This window comes from Salmo trutta, chromosome 36 (assembly GCF_901001165.1).
Source record: "Salmo trutta chromosome 36, fSalTru1.1, whole genome shotgun sequence".
In the NCBI taxonomy this organism is placed as follows: Eukaryota; Metazoa; Chordata; class Actinopteri; order Salmoniformes; family Salmonidae; genus Salmo; species Salmo trutta.
In genome coordinates this window covers 17,394,306-17,416,907 of record NC_042992.1, presented here as the reverse complement: position 1 = coordinate 17,416,907, position 22,602 = coordinate 17,394,306, and the positions used below count along the sequence as shown (strand labels likewise).

Genomic DNA, 22,602 nt, shown 5'->3' with positions numbered 1-22,602 from the left:
AAAGTTCATGAGATTGTAAACACATTATACGGAACTCATTGACCTTCACTATTTTTGATGTATTGTTTATTAAAGAACATACAAATCCTTGAGTATGAACCTTATACACTGGCCTCTACTAAGGTCTCACCTCACAAAAAAAGTGTGTGGGGGGGGGGATTACGTTATTCTTGATATTAATTGCAAACCACAATATTATTTTTCAAGACAACATATTGATTTACTCGACTTTTACTGTAAAAATCTGTTTTGAAGACAATGTGATGACAGAAGACAAGAGCACAACACTCTTGGGTCTCCAGTGTCCTCTCAAATACTATTGAATAAGATCGTTCGGTGCCAACTTTAGAAATTGCCAATAATAATTCAGCCGCAATTTTCAGAGCTCTCATCACCATGAAAAATTAGACCCTTCGACCAGCACATACCAGACAGGATTTATTCAACTGGGGATGGTATTGAATATCTAAAGTGTCACACATAGGCCTAGAATTAACCGGAATCATGATGCATTGTCTTTATTGTGATGGGGAATAATCTTTGGACTCTATAATCTGTGGACTCACCAACTCTAATGAGCAGTACAGAGACTTACCTGTCTTTTGGGTTGTGCTGAGTGACATGTTCAACACCCATTTATGAAGGTAACACCTATAACATATGATATCTCCAGACTAGTTAGGAATTTCTATCTATTTAGATTATCTAAAAAGTACTCATGTTCCCTTTATGGTACAAACAGAGAACACTTTGTTTTTGGGAAATTGTGTTGCGCAACAGCACTGGATTTACAGTACCAGTCAAAAGTTTGTACACACCTACTCATTCAAGAGTTTTTCTGTACTTGTACTATTTTCTACATTGTAGAATAATAGTGAAGACATCAAAACTATGAAATAACACATATGGAATCATATAGTAACCAAAAAAGTGTAAAACAAACCAAAATATATGTTATATTTGAGATTCTTCAAAGTAGCCAACTTTTGCCTTGATGACAGCTTTGCACACTCTTGGAATTCTCTCAACCAGCTTCATGAGGTAGTCACTTGGAATGTCTTTCAATTAACAGGTGTGCCTTGTTAAAAGTTAATTTGTGGAATTTATTTTCTTCTAAATGTTTTTCAGCCAATCAGTTGTGTTGTGACAAGGTAGGGGTGGTATACAGAAGATATCCCTATTTGGTAAAAGACCAAGTCCATATTATGGCAAGAACAGCTCAAATAAACAAAGACAAATGACAGTCCATCATTACTTTAAGACATGTAGGTCAGTCAATCCAGAAAATGTCAAGAACTTTGAAAGTTACTTCAAGTGCAGTTCCAAAAACCATCAAGCGCTATGATGAAACTGACTCTCTTGAGGACCGCCACAGGAAAGGAAGACTCAGAGGTACCTCTGATGCAGAGGATAAGTTCATTAGAGTTAACTGCACCTCAGAAATTGCAACCCAAATAAATGCTGATAAATAAATACAGAGTTCAAGTAACAGACACATCTCAACATCAACTGTTCAGAGGAGACTGCGTGAATTGCTGCAAAGAAACCACTACTAAAGGACACAAATAAGATGAAAAGACTTGCTTCGGCCAAGAAACACGAGCAATGGACATTAGACCGGTGGAAATCTGTCTTTCGGTCTTGATGGTCCCAATTGTACATTTTTGGTTACAACCGTTGTGTCTTTATGAGATGCAGAGTAGGCGAATGGATGATCTCCACATGTGTGGTTACCACCGTGAAGCATCGAGGAGGAGGTGTGATGGTGTGGGGGTGCTTTGCTGGTGACACTGTCTGTGATCTATTTAGAATTCAAGGCACACTTAACCAGTATGGCCACCACAGCATTCTGCAGCGACACGCCATCCCATCTTGTTTGCGCTTAGTGAGACTATCATTTGTTTTTCAACAGGACAATGACCCAACACACCTCCAAGCTGTGTAAGGGCTATTTGACCAAGAAAGAGAGTGATGTTCAATGAACAATGCTTGGATGATGTGTCCTTGCCTGATATCTGAAGACTTGCATTAGCTTTATGAGCGAGTACTTTGCTTGGCAAGCTAACAGTCTTGTGGTAACATTTTGTTCACTGCCAAAAATTTCAGTGTGGGGCTTGTTGTGATGTTGCTTAGTCCCTGGCTCTATTCTGACCAGCTTGGATACTACTAGCCTACTTGTTTACAAGGGTTTCCCAAACTCGGTTCTGGGGCACCCCCTGGGAGCACGTTACGTTTTTTGCCCTAGCACTACACAGCTGATTCAAGTAACTCATTATCAAGCTTTGAATTATTTGAATCAGCTGTGCAGTGCTAGGGCCAAAAACAAAACGTTCACCCATGGGGGGCCCCGGGATCGTGTTTGGGAAACCCCGAATAGTGCCCATCAAATGAAATGCAGACAAGCGCCACCCCCGAGGAGTGGAAGTCTCGAGGAACTGCCTTCCTTTATCGCAAACTGGTTGCCGGAGTTCGGTGTCGCCATATTTTCAATCCGAAGCTCTGAGAGGTAATATACTGTATATTTGAATCTAGTTTACCCCCGTTTAATTGCCCCTTTTTGCGTAGAAAAAATCTGAATGTTTAGATTTTAGTGTAGCTTTCAACACTTGTTGTATAGAGCGCATGTTATCATCTCGTGGAATGAATGCGGTACTATAGCTTGTGAACTACTGGGAGTTTTCCCCCGGCCACGGCTTGCTGGTGAGCGGCTAACGTTAGCAAGGTACTATAGCTAACTATCTTCTATGGTTGTGTGGCAAGGCGTAAACCAAGGCACCGGGATAGAAATATGACATTGTACTCCCGTAAGAATATTTTAGTAGCTAATACACACACTAGCTTTAACATTAATAAAATCTCAATGTGGACATTTTTTTACTATTCTGAACCACCGGTTTTAGCTAGCCTCGTCGATAAGTCCCAGAGCCAGACTTTATTTAGCTAGGAAAACACCATGCTTGTGGCCTGATGACCGTGTGATAATCAATGAAATTAGCTTTTTCGTAACAAGCATAACTACCAATGTTGATGGAGCTAGTGATAGCCTTAAATGGGTTTGAACCTTTTACAGATTTGTTTTATTTATGTAAAACTATAGATACTACTGGAACTAGCAAAGCGTTAGTGAATATCCAGCTAACTGTTAGTTAGCTAGATATTTAACGTTAGCTAGCCGGTTAGTTGATGAATATATCAATAGCTAGCTAGCTAACGTTAGCTATAATTCAAGCCAAGATTAGTTGGAAAGCTATCTTTAGGGGTCTATTGAATACCTTTTGTTGTGTGTTGTATCTTGTACAGGTGTTTGACCAACTCGTCTAGATAGTTGGGTTTACATTTTGACAGTTGACATTCTGATGTTGAGTGTGAAGCTAAAGAGGACATTTTGTTGGAAGACAAGTTATCTAGCTAGCCAGCTACCTAGCTAATTTGTGCTATGTCTCTTGTCTGACTAATATTCAATTAATATAATACAACTTGTTTCTATCTAGAAGCAATTAAATCCATATGATTAACAGCTCATCAATTTCTTGAATGATCACAAGCCTGACTCAAGCTCTGGCTATGTGTAGCCTATTACAGGGTAGCTGACTAAACTCAAATCCATGGTGAAAGAAGTTTCTGATGGAGTTGAGTTTAGTCAGCTAATTACAGGGGAATTCTAGCAAGGTAGCTAGCTATCTTTTGCCTGTTTCCTTTCTGTGTTCAATTAGGTCCAGCACTCTACAGACAGTAACTTCTGATAGGGAAATTAAGGAAGTGTAACCAGAGTTCACAAAAATAATAGCTAATATGTTGGTATGACTCATGTAGCCACATTTTAAAAGGTCTGTGTCCCAGACCCCATCACATTTTTTGGGCCATGTATCACATCTTGGTTTGCAATGGTAGCTCCTCCACCTACCATTCAAGGTGAAACTGTGTTACCTGGGCATCTATATTTATCAAGTGCAATATAGGCTAGGAGTACTCTCAGGGATCATGTCTCCCATGATCATTAGGTTAATGCCCCTCTCTCTGCCCTTGTTATTGTTGAAAGCCAGCTGCTATCTTATCTAGGCCTATGCAATAATTTGAGTCTTTCAATGAAAATCAAATGTAGCCTATGTTTGTTCTAGTCTAGGTCTCATATGGGACAGTCCCAAATACTGAGATCAAGATCCCTTTGCATAGTTAAATGTTTTTTGTGTAGAATGTCTCTGGTATTTTAGATTCGACCCCCTATCTTTATATTTTCCCCTTTATCTATCAGGGGAACAAAGATCTGCCTTAAGTGCTGGCACAGGCCTTGTGACTGGCTCTAACTTTGAGAGGAGCATGTGATCTGAAGTTAGTTTAACTATGGTACTGTTTAACAAGACAGCTCACTTTAAGGTAGTGTGTTGGAAACGGGGGCCTTGGAGTCTCTGGAATGGTATTCTAACCAAAAAGTTATGCTGCAAAACACAATAGCTGTTTCTGGTTCACCTCATACAATGCACAAGTGTCTGTTAAATTTGTATTATGCAAGGTGGCTTTGGTGTTTTGATTTGAGTGGAATGTGTCTAGTTTCAAGTTTTGGTATGTGAAGCCATTGTGATACTATGTACCATTGTCATGTGAGGCAATATGGGTTTGTGTGATTTGTTGTTGTTGTTGTTGAGTGTTTCCCTTTGTTGCAGTAATGACAGGTTAAATGACAATGGAACAGTTATGAATAATATATTGTTATTATGAAGATCTAGCCTAACCTACGTTTCCTTAAATTATTTCTGTAGCATACTACTACTGACCTTTATCGTCGTGTTAATCAGTTATGTTTGTGATGCTTCATCTTTATCTTGTATAGGCCTACAGGGTGAAATAAGGGTCAATAACTTTCACTGAAGGAAAGGACAGAAGGGTCTGTTCTTTAGTGGTGGGGGAATCTGAAGTTCAATATTGCAATATTATTTGAAGATATTATAAATATATTTATTTCAGGGTTGCACTTGTCTGCTGTACCTCTGTCAACTTCTCTGTAAATAGTGAACTAACTTGTTTTCATACATTTTATTTACATGACTGATCAAAACAAATTTTGTTTCTCTGCAGCTGACATAGGCCTATAGTGAGCAGTATGCTTTGGAAAATCGAATCGCGACACCGAATCACAATGCATATCGTAACGGCACCTAAGTGTCCTGATAATATTGTATTGTGAGGTCCCTGACAATTCCCAATCCTACAGTTCTTATAGTGTGCTGCAGGTATTATACCATTAGGTCTGCTGCACAGAATTCATTCTTCACACAGGACAGGAGGGCTGTCTCGTGTTTTTCTGAAGTTAGGCAGTGATACTTAGGCAGGTGCTTCTACACCTGCATTGCTTGCTGTTTGGGGTTTTAGGCTGGGTTTCTGTACAGCACTTTGAAATATCAGCTGATGTAAGAAGGGCTATATAAATAAATTTGATTTGATACTCCCCTCCCGTGCTGTTACTGTTTTTAAAATGGCAGTGGCACACAGTTACCGTATACCTTTTACAGACAGACTTTACCGTATGTTGCCTGAAAAAATGTAAACCATTTTTTAGCGCTCAATTCACAGTCCCGTTTGTACCACATTATTGCCTTTTATCTTCTGTGCACATGCTGGCAACTTTAGGAGTGAGAGTAGATGTGGGTGGATGTTTATTTTAATAAGTCCATTGTATGTATGTATGTATATATCATCACAAATAAATCATTATTAAATGGTTATGGGCAGGTCCTAAGAAACATAAAACTAAATGTATTTTCAAAATAATAGAATGGCATATTTTGAGTTTAATTATGTTACTGGTCAGTGCAGTCTATATGCTACGTGGCTGTGTCATGCACAGGAACTCGGTAGTTATTTTGTTCATTAAACAGACAAGACACACGTAGGCTACCATGATCATAGTCAATACATATTTTATAGTAGGCTAAGAATAATATGGAATATAACAGAAACAAATATAAAGGACATTTTTCCCACACAACTTGTTTATGTTGAGTAACTTCATCATGATAGATTGATATTATTTAAAGCATGTGTTTATATTTCACAGCATGTGTTTATATTTCACAGCCTATGCATGCTTTTGTATGGAGCCAGATACCTGCCAAAAGGTTGAACATGCTTATCGTTAGGATCGTAAGGAAATCCTTGCGTGAAACATGACTGTGAAATTGAATCTGTGAACATACAAACACCATGTTACGATTACAGACAAAATATTTAGGCTTGTTGAAATTCTAACATACAATAGCACCTTTCAGTTTTTGGCAGTGTCATCTTCCCAACAAAATAAACATACCCCAAATGGCCTGTGAGGAGTACATCCCTGAACACGTGTAACACTGTGTCAGCAAAAAAGAAATGTCCTCTTACTGTCAACTGTTTATTTTCAGCAAACTTAACATGTGTAAATATTTGTATGAACATATGATTCAACAACTGAGACATAACGTGAACAAGTTCCACAGACATGTGACTAACATAAATTGAATAATGTGTCCCTGAACAAAGGGGGGGGGGGTCAAAAGTAACAGTCAGTAGCTGGTGTGGCCACCAGCTGCCTTAAGTACTGCAGTGCATCTCCTCCTCATGGGCTGTACCAGATCTTGCTGTTAGATGTTACCACACTCTTCTACCAAGGCACCTGCAAGTTTCCGGACATCTCTGGGGGGAATGGCCCTAGCCCTCACCCTCCGATCCAACAGGTCCCAGACGTGCTCAATGGGATTGAGATCCGGGCTCTTCGCTGGTCATGGCAGAACACTGACATTCCTGTCTTTCAGGAAATCACGCACAGAACAAGCAGTATGGCTGGTGGCATTGTCATGCAGGACGGTCATGTCAGGATGAGCCTGCAGGAAGGGTACCACATGAGGGAGGAGGATGTCTCCCCTTTAACGCACAGCTTTGAGATTGCCTGCAATGATAACCAGCTCAGTCCGATGATGCTGTGACACATCGCCTCAGACCATGACGGACCCTCCACCTCCAAATCGATCCCGCTCCAGAGTACAGGCCTCGGTGTAACGCTCATTCCTTCAACGATAAACGCGAATCAGACCATCACCCCTGGTGAGACAAAACTGCGACTCTTTAGTGAAGAGCACTTTTTGCCAGTCTTGTCTGGTCCAGCGACGGTGGGTTTGTGCCCATAGGCGACGTTGTTGCCGGTGATGTCTGGTGTAGATCTTCCTTACAACAGGCCTACAAGCCCTCAGTCCAGCCTCTCTCAGCCTATTGCAGACAGTCTGAGCACTGATGGAGGGATTGTGCGTTCCTGGTGTAACTCGGGCAGTTGTTGTTGCCATCCTGTACCTGTCCCGCAGGTGTGATGTTCGGATGTACCGATCCTGTGGACGTGTTGTTATACGTGGTCTGCCACTGCGAGGACGATCAGCTGTCTGTCCTGTCTCCCTGTAGTGCTGTCTTAGGCGTCTCAGTGTGGACATTGCAATTTATTGCTCTGGCCACATCTGCAGTCCTCATGCCTAAGGCATGTTCACGCAGATGAACAGGGACCCTTGGCATCCTTCTTTTGGTGTTTTTCAGAGTCAATAGAAAGCCCTCTAGTGTCCTAAGTTTTCATAACTGTGACCTTAATTGCCTACCGTCTGTAAGCTGTTAGTGTCTTAACGACCGTTCCACAGGCACATGTTCATTAATTGTTTATGGTTCATTGAACAAGCATGGGAAACAGTGTTTAAACCCTTTACAATGACAATCTGTGAAGTTAATTTGTAAAAATCAAAATATCTTTGAAAGACAGGGTCCTGATAAAGGGATGTTTCTTTTTTGCTGAGGTATTTTATTTATATATATGAAACTGCAATGAGTTAACTTGAAAACATGCAGGATAAGTCTCAATTACTCAGTTGAGTTGACTTCATGTTTAGGTAGCTAATGTCATGGATTTCTTTGCCAACCCAAGTCTAGATGGCATTAGCTGTGTTATGCCTACAACGGTGAAGTTTCAGTCCACTAGGTGTACCTCTACAGTATGGGCATATCTCTGGGTGACGTGGACATCGCCATTCATGCACCTTATCAAAATATAAGTTATTCAATATAGCACCATTCTGGGCTCTGTTTGCAATCATAACCAGTAGTATCTACCAGGAATAATTTAACAGAATAATAAATGTTTGTTGAATCTATGAAATATGTATGACCGCTGGAGTCTTTGCAACTCAATATTTTGATTATTTATTTCATCTCTCATTCTTGCCAAAGCATATATATAGGAGGGGTTAATTTGATATGATTTATGAGTTGTGTCATGAACATGTACTGTGAAATGAACAATGTAGAGGTTAAATGTAGGTTAAGTCTTAAGTCTGTTATAAGCTTATTCCCACACTTTACAATATCTCTGTTGCAGTGGTCTTAGGTAGTCTCCGTATAGGCTATTCTCTCCATCGTGACGCTGCTGCCTAGTTGAAGAGCTTGTGATCTCCATGCAGTGCCTTGGGAAAAGCACACCTCGGCCTCAGAAGATGCCCTTCTGGAGGAATGAAACCATAGTCATTATACCCGACTGTAGGTCTATTTGCCTACTAGCCAAATAAAGTGGAGGGCATGCATGATGCGTGCAACATATTTGAACATTTTAATTAGTCCTTCATTCAGTTCAGTCATTATGTCATCCATTGTCATTTGTCTGAGTTGCAATAGGAACTAAATCAGAGAATAGAACTGTCTTATCCATATGTTTATTGAAATCCATGTGTGTATTCAAAATGATCTAAATTCTCAAGTTCTTTAGCATATCTTACAAAAAAACAAATATTTCAACTTGTAGGCATTGCAATTTAGGCAAATGTTGGGTACTGGTGTCTTGTGGAATAGTTGTAGTACTCTATTTGTGTTTAAAAAGAAACCTTAGCTCACACGCCTCTAAATACATTTTCAACAAAATTGTTGAAGCACGTGCAGTGACTGATAGGGAAAACAGACCTGGCCATAGGAATAGACTATAGATAGTCTTGACCATTTGGGACCCCTTGGCTATTTCAATCAGGACAGGTTATAGCCAAGACAATCAATATTTTGTTTTGTCTCATTTATTACTTGCTATAGCCTCTGCGGGATGGGGTTGTGCAACGCAAATGGCTATAACAAGCCAACATATGGAATGGAATTCACTAATACAACAGTCAAAATGCCTAATATAAGACCAATAGTCTGTGCTCCCAAATACTGGAAAAAGTGTGATTCATTACTCACCACAGTAGCCCCATGCGGCTCTAAAAATAAATAATGAACGCACGCTTAACCCGGAAGCCAGCCGCACCAATGAGTAGGAGGAAACACCGTACTCCTGGTGAGTGAGTCAGCGTGCGTTGCGCTCGGCCCGCCACAGGAGTAGCTAGTGCGCGATGGTACAGGAACATCCCTGCCGGCCAAACCCTCGCGCAACCTGGACGACACTGGGCCAATTGTGCGCCGCCCCATGGGTCTCCCGGTCGTGGCCGGCTGTGACAGAGGCTGGACTCGAACTAGGTTCTCTAGTGGCACAGCTAGCACTGCAATGCAGTGCCTTAGACCACTGCGCCACTCTGGTGACCCCACTCAGGTCAATATAACTAACATTTCCAGAGCCTAGTTGTAAACTAACCAATATGTAGATTCAGTGAGAAGGGAAATCGGACATTAATTGATTTTTATCAAGATCCTACACTTCTCTCATAGCAGCGTGAAACGGTGCTGAAATAGTTGACCACACGTGGGTAGGCTAGTGTTTTTAAATGTTCTATAACAATTGGATGACTGGGAGTTTCAGTAAGCAACAAGTTGATGCCTTCATTGTATTGGTCTACTTTATTCCAATATTTTAGTAATTTGGTTATTTATTCCCACAGTAATTCGTTATGCATTTGTCCAGTTGTGGTTAAGAAAATCGTGCATGTGGTGGGCTATGCAAAGAGATGGGTGAAGTGACATGGCTCACAAAGTTTAGAACTGCCAGGAGGATAGTAGTAACGGGTGCTGCTTAGCAACCATCAAGGGCTTAAGAAAGTAGTGCTGCTAATGCCACCACAGCATTACGGCAACATTTCATACTAAGCCGTAGGCAAACTTTACCGCATTGGTTGGTTGGCGGAAAAAGAAGTAGAGGCTTTGTCGCTGGCAATACCTTTCATATATATAAAGAAAAGTTGGTGAAATGCTTAAGTTGGAGGAAAAACGTCTTGAATTAACCAAACTTGTAGTGTGGTCTTTTATTTTGCCTATTTACATGTAGCTAGAGGCCATGCTTTTCCCTGTTCATTGATTCAGTAGCAGAAAACCAATTTGCACAAATATTAATGAAGTTATCCTGCTAAATAAAAAATCCTGAATAAGCGCCCACATGGTGACCGTTTGGAATGGATAGGCTAAGATTCTACGATGGGCCGTGATGACAAAAACACCCGTTTCATATTGCTCCACACTATAGCTCAACCTATAGCTGATATAGGTGTCTGGACTCAAAGTAGGCCATAGGATTCAAAATACAGCGACGTGTTTGAAGCCATCAACATCACAAACAACGACAAAGTAGTAGTCAAAATACTTCAGGTACTGGCTCTGGACTTCTATTTCACTCCATTGAACAGTTACTGAGACCCAGTGTTTCTTTCAAATGGGGCGACAGGTAGCCTAGTGGTTAGAGCATTGGACTAGTAACTGAAAGGTTGCAAGATCGAATCCCCGAGCTGACAAGGTACAAATCTGTCGTTCTGCCCCTGAACAAGGAAGTTCCTAGGCCGTCATTGAAAACAATAATTTCTTCAGTTAAATAAAGGTAAAATTAAGTTAAAAAAATGCCTTTAGCCATGTCGATGCAGCCAGTGAAATGCATCATGGGAGCGCAGCGGCTTCACAGCTCTGGTCCATCCGTGTGTGTGTTTCTCTCTCTGTTTGATGCATTTCTATGGTCTTCTCTGCCCTGACCCGCAGGTCCTGAGGAGACAGCCTTTGCGTCCACCTGAACATGTCTGGCCCGGTCACCAGTCGATCCCGGGTTTACCCTGATGTGAACACACAGAGACCCCGGGAGTACTGGGACTACGAGTCACACGTTGTGGAGTGGGGGTGAGCTGAGCTAGCCATCAAGCCATGTGATTGGTCCACGGCAGCACCACACCCTTACCCAATTCAGTGTCAGACATACTGACGTACTACTTGCATCCTCTTCCTTCTCAAAACCTATTGGAGGAGGTCAGAGGGAAGGGACCTCTGGCTTTCTCATCCAATGGGTTTTGAGAAAGGGGATAGGAGAAAGGACGTGAGGAGTATGAGATTTAGCTATGGCATGCTCCCTTATCTGGGCCATGTTCAGCAGAGCACGGCACAACAGTGTGGAAATGGAGTGTTCACATAGAAATATATGAAGTAGAACAAACATGCCTTATGTAGAGTAAGGACTCGCATCAGCTCTATTCATCACATTTCTATCTGCAATATTCCACCTACAACATGGCCCTGGTGTGTTGCAGTTCTAATTGAGAACTTGGAATGTGCCAGCTTTATCATCCCGTATCAGTGTTAACTCTGTTGGTGGAATCGTGGGCTTATCCGTCTTAACATTGTTGTGAATATTACTCATTGTTTTATTCTGTCTGACCCTCAGGAATCAAGATGACTACCAGCTGGTGCGAAAGCTCGGCCGGGGCAAATACAGCGAAGTGTTTGAAGCCATCAACATAACAAACAACGAAAAAGTAGTAGTCAAAATACTTAAGGTACTGGCTCTGGACTTCCATTTCACTCCATTGAACAGTTACTGAGACCCAGTGTTTCTTTCAAATGTATATCAACTCAGCAAAAATAGAAACGTCCCTTTTTTCAGGACCCTGTCTTTCAAAGATAATTTATAAAAATCCAAATAACTCCACAGATCTTCAATGTAAAGGGTTTAAACACATGCTTGTTCAATGAACCATAAACAATTATTGAACATGCACCTGTGGAACGGTCGTTAAGAGACTAACAGCTTACAGACGGTAGGCAATTAAGGTCACAGTTCTGAAAACTTAGGACACTGAAGAGGCCTTTCTACTGACTCTGGAAAAACAGCAAAAGAAAGATGCCAAGGGTCCCTGCTCATCTGCCTGAACATGCCTTAGGCATGCTGCAAGGAGGCATGAGGACTGCAGATGTGGCCAGGGCAATAAACGGCAATGTCCGTACTGCGCTATAGGGAGACAGGATGGACAGCTAATCGTCCTCGCAGTGGCAGACCACGTGTAACAACACCTGCACATCACACCTGTGGGACAGGTACAGGATGGCAACAACAACTGCCCGAGTTACACCAGGAACGCACAATCCCTCCATCAGTGCTCAGAATGTCCGCAATAGGCTGAGAGAGGCTGGACTGAGGGCTTATAGGCCTCAACAACGTCGCCTATGGGCACAAACCCACCGTCGCTGGACCAGACAAGACTGGCAAAAAGTGCTCTTCACTAAAGAGTTGCAGTTTTGTCTCACCGGGGGTGAAGGTCAGATTAGCATTTATCGTTGAAGGAATGAGCGTTACACTGAGGCCTGTACTCTGGAGCGGGATCGATGTGGAGGGTCTGTCATGGTCTGGGGCGGTGTGTCACAGCATCATCGAACTGAGCTTGTTATCATTGCAGGCAATCTCAACGCTGTGCGTTACAGGGAAGACATCCTCCCTCATGTGGTACCCTTCCTGCAGGCTCATCCTGACATGACCCTCCAGCATGACAATGCCACCAGCCATACTGCTCGTTCTGTGCGTAATTTCCTGAAAGACAGCAATGTCAGTGTTCTACCATGGCCAGCGACGAGCCCGGATCTCACGTCTGGGACCTGTTGGATTGGAGGGTAATGGCTAGGCCGCCCCCCCCCCCCAGAAATGTCTGGGAACTTGCAGGTGCCTTGGTGGAAGAGTGGGGTAACATCTCACAGCAAGAACTGTCAAATCTGGTGCAGTCCATGAGGAGGAGATGCACTGCAGGACTTAATGCAGCTGGTGGCCACACCAGATACTGACTTACTTTTGATTTTGACCCCCCCCCTTTGTTCAGGGACACATTACTCCATTTCTGTTAGTCACATGTCTGTGGAACTTGTTCAGTTTGTCTCAGTTGTTGAATCTTATGTTCAAACAAATATTTACACATGTTAAGTTTGCTGAAAATAAACGCAGTTGACAGTGCGAGGACGTTTCTTTTGCTGAGTTTATTTTCATGTTATTTAGACAGTTGGAAACAGTAGGAGACAGGCAAGCGGAAATAACAATAGGAACGGTGGAGACTGGGATTGAACCCCGGTCTCCAGTTGAGCGAGACATATTACCACTAGACTACGGGCTCTGCACCTCAGACCCAAAGTTACTCACGCTGTGGATGGGCTTCAGTAAGGGCCTGGCAGCTAGCCTTTTGTTTATAATTTGGCCTATAGACTGTACAATGGGCTCCTGAGTGGCGCAGCAGCCTATTGCACTGCATCTCAGTGCTAGAGGTGTCACTACAGACCCTGGTTCGATTCCAGGCTGTATCACAGCCGGCCGTGATTGGGAGTCCCATAGGGCGGCACATAATTGGCCCAGCATCGTTAGGTTTTGGCCGGGGTAGCCGTCGTTGTAAATAAGAATTTGTTCTTAACTGACTTGCCCAATTAAATAAACAAAGTACATATTCTGGGTAAGGCTTTTTAGATTGGCTTTCTAGATACTGCTCACAGCATGGTATTTCACAGAAGCACTGTCAAACTTTATTTTCCTTCCAATCTCCTGCATGTTCTTCTCTTCTCTAACAGCCAGTAAAGAAGAAGAAAATCAAGCGAGAAATCAAGATTCTAGAAAACCTGCGAGGCGGCCCCAACATCATCACACTTCTAGACATCGTCAAGGATCCAGTGGTCAGTTTCTCCACCTACTAATAATACATGCCATCATGCTGCTCCGTACATATCATATGACATTTTGTGCACCACTCTCGCTGAAAATCCAGCCGACTCTGGTATGCATCCGCTATGTAATGATTTTACTAAACATATTTGGTCTGTGTTTATGAACATTTCAAAAATGCATTTTGTCTTATGATTGCAGTCCCGGACTCCAGCCCTGGTTTTTGAACACGTTAACAACACAGACTTCAAGGTAAGTAGCATCATTTGTTTCCATTCAGAATGGAAGCCTTCGCTTTAACCGCACATGTGTCATTCTAGTGAACCGTTTTTCTTTTCTTGTAGCAATTATATCAAACGCTATCAGACTACGACATACGGTTCTACATGTACGAGATCTTAAAGGTAAGACCTAATTATGGGGGGGTAGACGGCGAATGGCTGTCCATTTAAAAGTGCGTCTATATAAACACTACCGTTCAAAGTTTGGTCGCTTAGGAATGTTTTTGAAAGAGAAGCACATTTTTTGGTCCATTTTAAAATAACATCAAATTGATCAGAAATACAGTGTAGACATTGTTAATGTTGTAAATGACTATTGTAGCTGGAAATGGGTGACTTTTAATGGAATATCTACATAGGCGTACAGAGGCACATTATCAGCAACCATCACTCCTGTGTTCCAATGGCACGTTGTGTTAGTTAATCCAAGTTTATCATTTTAAAAGGCTAATGGATCTGTATTTCTGATCAATTTGATGTTATTTTAAAATGGACCAAAAAATGTGCTTCTCTTTCAAAAACATTCCTAAGCGACCAAACTTTGAACGGTAGTGTATATATAGACGCACTTTAGAAAACCCTTTTGCAATTATGTTAGTACAGCTGAAAACTCTTCTGATTAAGGAAGCAATAAAACTGGCTTTTAGACTAGTATCTGGAGCATCAGCATTTGTGGGATCGATTACAGGCTCAAAATGGTCAGAAACAAAGACCTTTCTTCTGAAACTCGTCAGTCTGTTCTTGTTCTGAGAAATGAAGGCTATTCCATGTGAGAAATTGCCAAGAAACTGAAGATCTCGTACAATGCAGTGTACTACTCACAGAACAGGGCAAACTGTCTCTAACCAGAATAGAAAGAGTGGGAGGCCCCAGTGCACAACTACATTTACATTTAAGTCATTTAGCAGACGCTCTTATCCAGAGCGACTTACAAATTGAAGTTATCTTTTTCCGTGAATTTGGAACATCTCAATTGCACCCTCCTCAAGTCTAAGCAAGAGGAGAAGCACATTAGAATGTCTAGTTTGAGAAACAGACACCTCACATGTCTCAACTGGCAGCTTCATTAAATAGTACGTGCAAAACACCAGTTTCAATGTCAACAGTGAAGAGGCGACTCCGGAATGCTGGCCTTCTAGGCAGAGTTGCAATGAAAAAAACGTATCTCAGACTGGCCAATAAAAAGAGAAGATTAAGATGGGCAAAAGAACACACACTGGACAGAGGAACTCTACCTAGAAGGCCAGCATTCCAGAGTCGCCTCTTCACTGATGTTAAGACTGGTGTTTTGCGTGGCAAAACTGTGGCACTGTGTTGTGTGACACAACTGCACATTTTAGTGGCCTTATATTGTCCCCAGCACAAGGTGCACCTGTGTAATGATCATGCTGTTTAATCAGCTTCCTGTCAGGTGGATGGATTATCTTGGCAAAGGAGAAATGCTCACTAACAGGGATGTAAACGACACCTGCCACTTACATTAAATGTCACAAGCATATTATCCACCTGGTACTGGACTGTTATGTTAGAGTGGAGTCAGGCTGCATCAATGACATTATGGCCTGACAGCGGTAGGGTGTAGGCCAGTAACTTGCATTCACCTCTGAGATTAGCCTGCATTCTGATGCACGGTTCCTGTACTGTATTTAGGACATGTTATAGAGCTTTAGGGAGGACTAGGGTGGGAGCATCTAGTCAGCCTCTCTCCCACTAGGGAGGGGATTTAGCCTAGGTGCTACAGTGTTAATTTTGGCAGCTGTTAGATTGTTTTAGTCTTGGTCACGTTTTAGCAATTTTATCCTTCGTTAGTTTTTAGTTATCAATCGACTAAAACGCTGGACAATTTGTCTAGTTTTAGTCACAGTGCATTTTCTTCCCATTTAAATAATTAATATTTGCCCTTAACGTTCATCATTGGCACAATCCGATAGCCTTGTCCAACTAGGCCTACTGTCCCCTCTTATACCTTAACTGGCAACATTGATATTGTGGCAGATTGTAACCAATGCCAGCCATAATAACCATACAGGCTATAAAGCCTTGGCTACAGGCTAAACAATTGGAGGGGGGTAAATAACAGTTATTTCACTGAAAAGTGTAGAATCTGAGCTTTCCAACAATGCTACAAGTATTACTGTACTCTTAAAATTCAGCAAATAGCATTTTGTTTTTCCAGTCGGATAAAAGGAACTACAACTCTCATTTGCAGACCTCGAGAGTGGCAAAACAGATGAATAACGGCGCATGTGGCAAAATAGATCTTATGTGATCAGAGCAAAAATTGCCTATACGAAAGCAAAGATTATCGAAGACATTGTTTTTAATTGAGGGAAGTTGCAATCAAAGTGTCCTGGCTTTGCGGCAGTTCGAAAGAGGCGAGTGATTGAATGACCTCCCTGGAACTGTGTGTGTGGAAGAGTGCACCTATCTGGTGTGTGCTCAAGTAGCCCGTGCATCTGAAAGAAGTTATCAGCCATTGAGAGGATTGCATTAAATATTCTGAGAAGCCATGCATGCTTATGATTGGACAAAACAGTTGTAAAGGAGACTCAACGTTTTCGTGAACAAAAATGAAAAGTAATTTTAAATATTAATTTAGTAATAGTTTTTTCCCCAGGGTGTCTTATAGTCATTGTCAGGAAAAATAGGTAGTTGGCAAGTATTTTTCGTTGTAGTTCTTGACGAAATTAACTGAGCCGCTGCTGAGGGCATCTCTTCACTGTGGCGAGCAGGATCTCTGAGCTGGGCAGGCGAGGAAGAGACGTGTTAAAAGCATGAGGATTTATGAGTGGACAGGCCTGACACATTGTGCCTCTCTGTACTCCCAGCCCAACCCCTGCTCAGCTAGGAGTATTTATATCACAGCTGCTCCTCACGCTGGTACTACAGGAAAACTACTATGCCTGAGACTTCAGGCATAGCAGTTACAGTATTATGGTCTGTCACAGGGTTCACCATGGTTTGCTGCTCTATGACAACTCTCTCAGTGGTAGCAGTCTTGTTGATACCTGCTGCCAAGCTAAGGTGTGCTAAGCTGGATCATGGAAAGCTCTCCCTAGCCCACAAGCACGGAAAAGCATCTGCTCCTGTCCTTATCCCACAGACTTGGCCTTCTCACATATCTGATGCTCTCTCCCTGGCCTCACTGATGTAGCTGTCAGAGGTCTGGAATTAAGGATAGGAATCCCAATCCATGGTTGTTAGCCTATAGAATAGTAGTGATCTCAGATTATGGGACAAAAACCTGCAGCTCTCTGGGAGAAGGGTTGATGAAGATTACTGGCCTATAGTGTCATCTGTGCTTTCCAGTAGGATTATTGTATTTAAAATGGATTTATTAAGTCAGTTTAAGTGCTGTGTAGGGCTATATGCTGACAGTGGGAAAGCAAATGAATCATTACACCATCACCACTGATGATACTCAATAGGTGTTGGCCAAGTATTTTCCATTATGTTTACGTCAGTAGGACTGAATGCAGCCATAAAGATGACTGACATAGCCCCGCTTAATTGGCTGGAATACGTGAGAGGGACCTGTTATTCGCCTGAACACTGTAGCATTTTTGTTTTCCGTTGCACAACTTTCTGCCTCTGTTTCCAAGTTTACCTGAGCCAGTTCCCATCTGTTTCTGCTCTCATCTCTCCTCTCTGTTCCCACCCACAGGCCCTGGACTACTGTCACAGTATGGGCATCATGCACAGAGACGTCAAGCCACACAACGTCATGATTGACCACGAACACAGAAAGGTACTGACCTATTTCTCCCTTTTTCCTCCCTACTTTCCCTGATTGGCTAACTTACTCCACCAAAGACCAACGTATGGGGGGAGTATTGCCCCACAGTGTGCGACTTGTTTAGTTGGTTCACGAAGCACCCGGTCTCATCTGTGATTGGTCCAATTGTAACATACAAGGCATTTAGCCCATCGTTGATCAAGGCACTTAACCCTAATTTGCTCCAGAGGTGCCGTACTACTATGCCTGACCCTGTAAAACAACCCGTCACTGCACCTATCTGGTGTGTGTGACAATACACCATCTTTTTCTTTTTTTTACCTTTTCATTCAGTTGGTAGGATATTTCATGTTGCCTCCTATATAATTTTTATTTAAGGTTTTGTCCTCCATTGTGACTTGAAAGTGTAGAAATCTAATTAATTGATAATCTGAATCTGTATACACAAATAACTTTCATGTATTCCACCCACATGCATATCTGCTAAGTTTCAGACAATCTCCTGAGTGTTTGTTTGATCTATCTCTGACTATAAAGTCCTGGCTGTTTGGTTCTAGTGATGTAGCTGTTGATTGGTTGTTTCTAGCTTCGCCTTATAGACTGGGGTTTGGCAGAGTTCTACCACCCTGCTCAGGAGTACAATGTACGAGTGGCGTCCCGATACTTCAAGGGTCCAGAGCTGCTGGTCGACTACCAGGTCAGGCAGTTCTCTGGGTTTTTAGAACATTTGCCCCGGTGCCGTTGACTGTGCCCTGATGCCGTTCCCTGTTGACTGTGCTCCTGTATAGATGTACGACTACAGTTTAGACATGTGGAGCTTGGGCTGCATGCTGGCAAGTATGATTTTCAGGAAGGAGCCTTTCTTCCACGGACACGACAACTACGACCAGGTGAGAGCTCAGCCACCATTTCAAATCAACCAAAGTATATATCAATCAATTACATTGTATCTGTATAGTTCTTTAACTAAAATGTCAGTGTTTTAATAGTAACCTGGCCTTAACCCCCAAAGAGAAGATAGAATATTTCTTTATTGTCCTATGCACACAAATGTCCAATGTTAATGTGTGTACTGCTTTATCCTAACCCCTTATATATATATAAAGGGAACACTTAAACAACACAATGTAACTCCAAGTCAATCATACTTCTGTGAAATCAAACTGTCCACTTTGGAAGCAACACTGATTGACAATAAATTTCACATGCTGTTGTGCAAATGGAATAGACAACAGGTGGAAATTATAGGCAATTGGCAAGACACCCCCAATAAAGGAGTGGTTCTGCAGGTGGGGACCACAGACCACTTCTCAGTTCCTATGCTTCCTGGCTGATGTTTTGGTCACTTTTGAATGCTGGCGGTGCTTTCACTCTAGTGGTAGCATGAGACGGAGTCTACAACCCACACAAGTGGCTCAGGTAGTGCAGCTCATCCAGGATGGCACATCAATGCGAGCTGTGGCAAGAAGGTTAGCTGTGTCTGTCAGCGTGGTGTCCAGAGCATGTAGGTGCTACCAGGAGACAGTACATCAGGAGACGTGGAGGAGGCCGTAGGAGGGCAACAACCCAGCAGCAGGACCGCTACCTCCGCCTTTGTGCAAGGAGGAGCAGGAGAAGCACTGCCAGAGCCCTGCAAAATTACCTCCAGCAGGCCACAAATGTGCATGTGTCTGCTCAAACGGTCAGAAACAGACTCCATGAGGGTGGTATGAGAGCCCGACGTCCACGGGGGGGGGGTTGTGCTTACAGCCCAACACCGTGCAGGATGTTTGGTATTTGCCAGAGAACACCAAGATTGGCAAATTCGCCACTGGCGCCCTGTGCTCTTCACAGATGAAAGCAGGTTCACACTGAGCACATGTAACAGACGTGACAGAGTCTGGAGACACTGTGGAGAACGTTCTGCTGCCTGCAACATCCTCCAGCATGACCGGTTTGGCGGTGGGTCAGTCATGGTGTGGGGTGGCATTTCTTTGGGGGGCCGCACAGCCCTCCATGTGCTCGCCAGAGGTAGCCTGACTGCCATTAGGTACCGAGATGAGATCCTCTGACCCCTTGTGAGACCATATGCTGGTGCGGTTGGCCCTGGGTTCCTCCTAATGCAAGACAATGCTAGACCTCATGTGGCTGGAGTGTGTCAGCAGTTCCTGCAAGAGGAAGGCATTGATGCTATGGACTGGCCCGCCCGTTCCCCAGACCTGAATCCAATTGAGCACATCTGGGACATCATGTCTCGCTCCATCCACCAACGCCACGTTGCACCACAGACTGTCCAGGAGTTGGCGGATGCTTTAGTCCAGGTCTGGGAGGAGATCCCTCAGGAGACCGTCCGCCACCTCATCAGGAGCATGCCCAGGCATTGTAGGGAGGTCATACAGGCACGTGGAGGCCACGCACACTACTGAGCCTCATTTTGACTTGTTTTAAGGACATTACATCAAAGTTGGATCAGCCTGTAGTGTGGTTTTCCACTTTAATTTTGAGTGTGACTCCAAATCCAGACCTCCATGGGTTGATAAATTGGATTTCCATTGATTATTTTTGTGATTTTGTTGTCAGCACATTCAACTATGTAAAGAAAAAAGTATTTAATAAGATTATTTTATTCATTCAGATCTAGGATGTGTTATTTTAGTGTTCCCTTTATTTTTTTGAGCAGTGTATATAGTGATGTTCAGACAGCAGGATCTGCCCCCCAGTGTTTAATGCATGTCAGTCTCGTTTGTTTTGCAGCTTGTACGAATCGCAAAAGTCCTGGGCACAGAAGACCTTTATGACTACATTGATAAATACAACATCGAGCTAGACCCACGGTTCAACGACATTCTGGGCAGGTAGGTTGATCTCAAATCTCCATGTTAGTGTTGCGTCTATCTGTCAGCGTGTTTGAAGGTGTCAGTTTGAGCAAGACGAGGCATAGAATCACTTGAGTAGTTATGTGGGATGCAAGGTGATTTGTAGATCAGCGATTCAGCACATGCCCAACTGCAACACGTTAACACTTACCGTGTGACCATTTATGCTCTGTCAAGTGGTGGGAGAGGTTTGAGGAGAGGCTGTGTCCATTGTTGTATTGTTGCTGATTGTTTAGTCTCTCTTTGTTACCCAGACATTCCCGTAAACGGTGGGAGAGGTTTGTGCACAGTGAGAACCAGCACCTGGTGAGCACCGAGGCTCTGGACTTCCTGGACAAGCTGCTGCGCTACGACCACCACGCCCGCCTCACAGCCCGGGAGGCCATGGACCAGCCCTACTTCTGTGAGTTGCACCTCATTATCCATCTCTCACACCCACTCACCATAGACCAGCCCTAGTTCTGTGAGCTGCACCTCATTATCCATCTCTCTCACACCCACTCACCATGGACCAGCCCTAGTTCTGTGAGCTGCACCTCATTATCCATCTCTCTCACACCCACTCACCGTGGACCAGTCCTACTTCTGTAAGCTGCACCTCATTATCCATCTCTCACACCCACTCACCGTGGACCAGCCCTACTTCTGTAAGCTGCACCTCATTATCCATCTCTCACACCCATTCACCATGGACCAGCCCTACTTCTGAGCTTTAACGTTACCTCCCTGTTATCCATAGTTTCCGTGTCAGTTTTTCCACAGTCTACACTGGAATATATTGGACTGTCATGCATCTCTGCACACCATTTGTGTATTCAATGACGTGCTATGTTTGCTTGGGTGATTGTCATGGAGTTTGTCTCTCTGTCAGACCCCATTGTGAAAGACCAGGCGAGAATGGGCTCTACATCAGGGCTGTCGACTGGTTCAACCCCAGTCAGCTCCTCCAGTATGATGACAGGTAACACACAGGGTCTGATATGTCTGCAAAGGAGGATGGTTATTGAGTAAAAACAGAATCAGTTCTTGTGTGATAATTTGCTAATGGAGGAAGTCCCCAACCACTTCCTCTGATGCGGTTTTCTTCATCTTTTAATTTCTCTTCTCCAGGCATCACCTCCATGTCCTCGTCGCAGCCCCTGGCTAATGTGGCGGGCTCTCCTGTGATCTCCTCCCCCAGTGCTCTGGCCACTCAGGTCCCAGCCGCTGCCGGGGCCCAGCCCTGAACGGTGCCTGGGGCCTGGGATGGACCCTCTGTCTGGCCTGGCCTACCCAACCAACAACCATTTATGTTGAGTATAACAGAGAAAAAGGAAAAGATATTAGGTTCCCCCCTTTTTTCTTTTCATTTTTTTTTTTCATTTTTTTTTTTCATTTCATACAATAATTCTATATTGAGATCCGGGGGAGAGAGAAGAGAACAAACATTACTTGCGTCTGTCTGGATAAAAACTGTAGCTGCGTTCTTTCATGATGACGGTGTCTAGAAATGCAACTATGTAGAAAGTAAGAAAAATGGATAATAAAAATAATTTTATATGTCCCTAAAGTACATGTTTGTTTGAGGTTGTGTTCTATGGGTCGGAGGTTGTTGATTTTCTAGTTTTTGTTTTTTTAACAACCGATGGTGGTCACATCAAATGACTCATGGGCTGCTTGTAAACACTTTGTTAAATACGTTTTCTGTTGGTCATATTTTCATCATTGAATGGCACCCCGGATTGAGTTATTTCAGTGTCATCTCTGTTATCATGAGGCAGTTTCACAATGATTATGCTTGTTTGGTTGTGGTTATTTCAGGCTCATTGATCAAACTTTTTGTACAAGGGTTACGGTGACATATGACTGTTTATAAAATTTATTCAATAA

General features: G+C 43.0%; 1 protein-coding gene across 2 annotated transcripts; it reads left to right on the top strand.

The window, feature by feature from the left end:
* Nucleotides 1–2,349: 2,349 nt before the first annotated feature.
* On the top strand, nt 2,350–22,602 carry zgc:86598 (STKc_CK2_alpha domain-containing protein). Of its 2 annotated transcripts, none has more exons than XM_029734859.1 (13): nt 2,350–2,506; nt 10,942–11,076; nt 11,615–11,726; nt 13,771–13,872; nt 14,063–14,113; nt 14,206–14,265; nt 17,807–17,890; nt 18,465–18,575; nt 18,667–18,768; nt 20,612–20,712; nt 20,988–21,136; nt 21,605–21,694; nt 21,844–22,602. In XM_029734859.1, exons 2-13 carry the CDS (start codon nt 10,976–10,978, stop codon nt 21,957–21,959), a joined length of 1,179 nt encoding a protein of 392 aa, XP_029590719.1. In that variant the 5' UTR covers nt 2,350–2,506; nt 10,942–10,975; the 3' UTR covers nt 21,960–22,602. The 2 variants fall into 2 exon arrangements, with proteins under 2 accessions (XP_029590719.1, XP_029590720.1); XM_029734860.1 differs by lacking the exon at nt 2,350–2,506 and adding an exon at nt 2,533–2,722.

Excerpts from the sequence above, each read along its gene's own strand:
- zgc:86598 (XM_029734859.1), top strand. The coding sequence starts at position 10,976 with ATGTCTGGCCCGGTCACCAGTCGATCCCGGGTTTACCCTGATGTGAAC. Across the intron at positions 18,769-20,611 it reads GACACGACAACTACGACCAG|CTTGTACGAATCGCAAAAGT; the intron begins GTGAGAGCTCAG and ends TTTGTTTTGCAG. Across the intron at positions 21,137-21,604 it reads CATGGACCAGCCCTACTTCT|ACCCCATTGTGAAAGACCAG; the intron begins GTGAGTTGCACC and ends TCTCTCTGTCAG.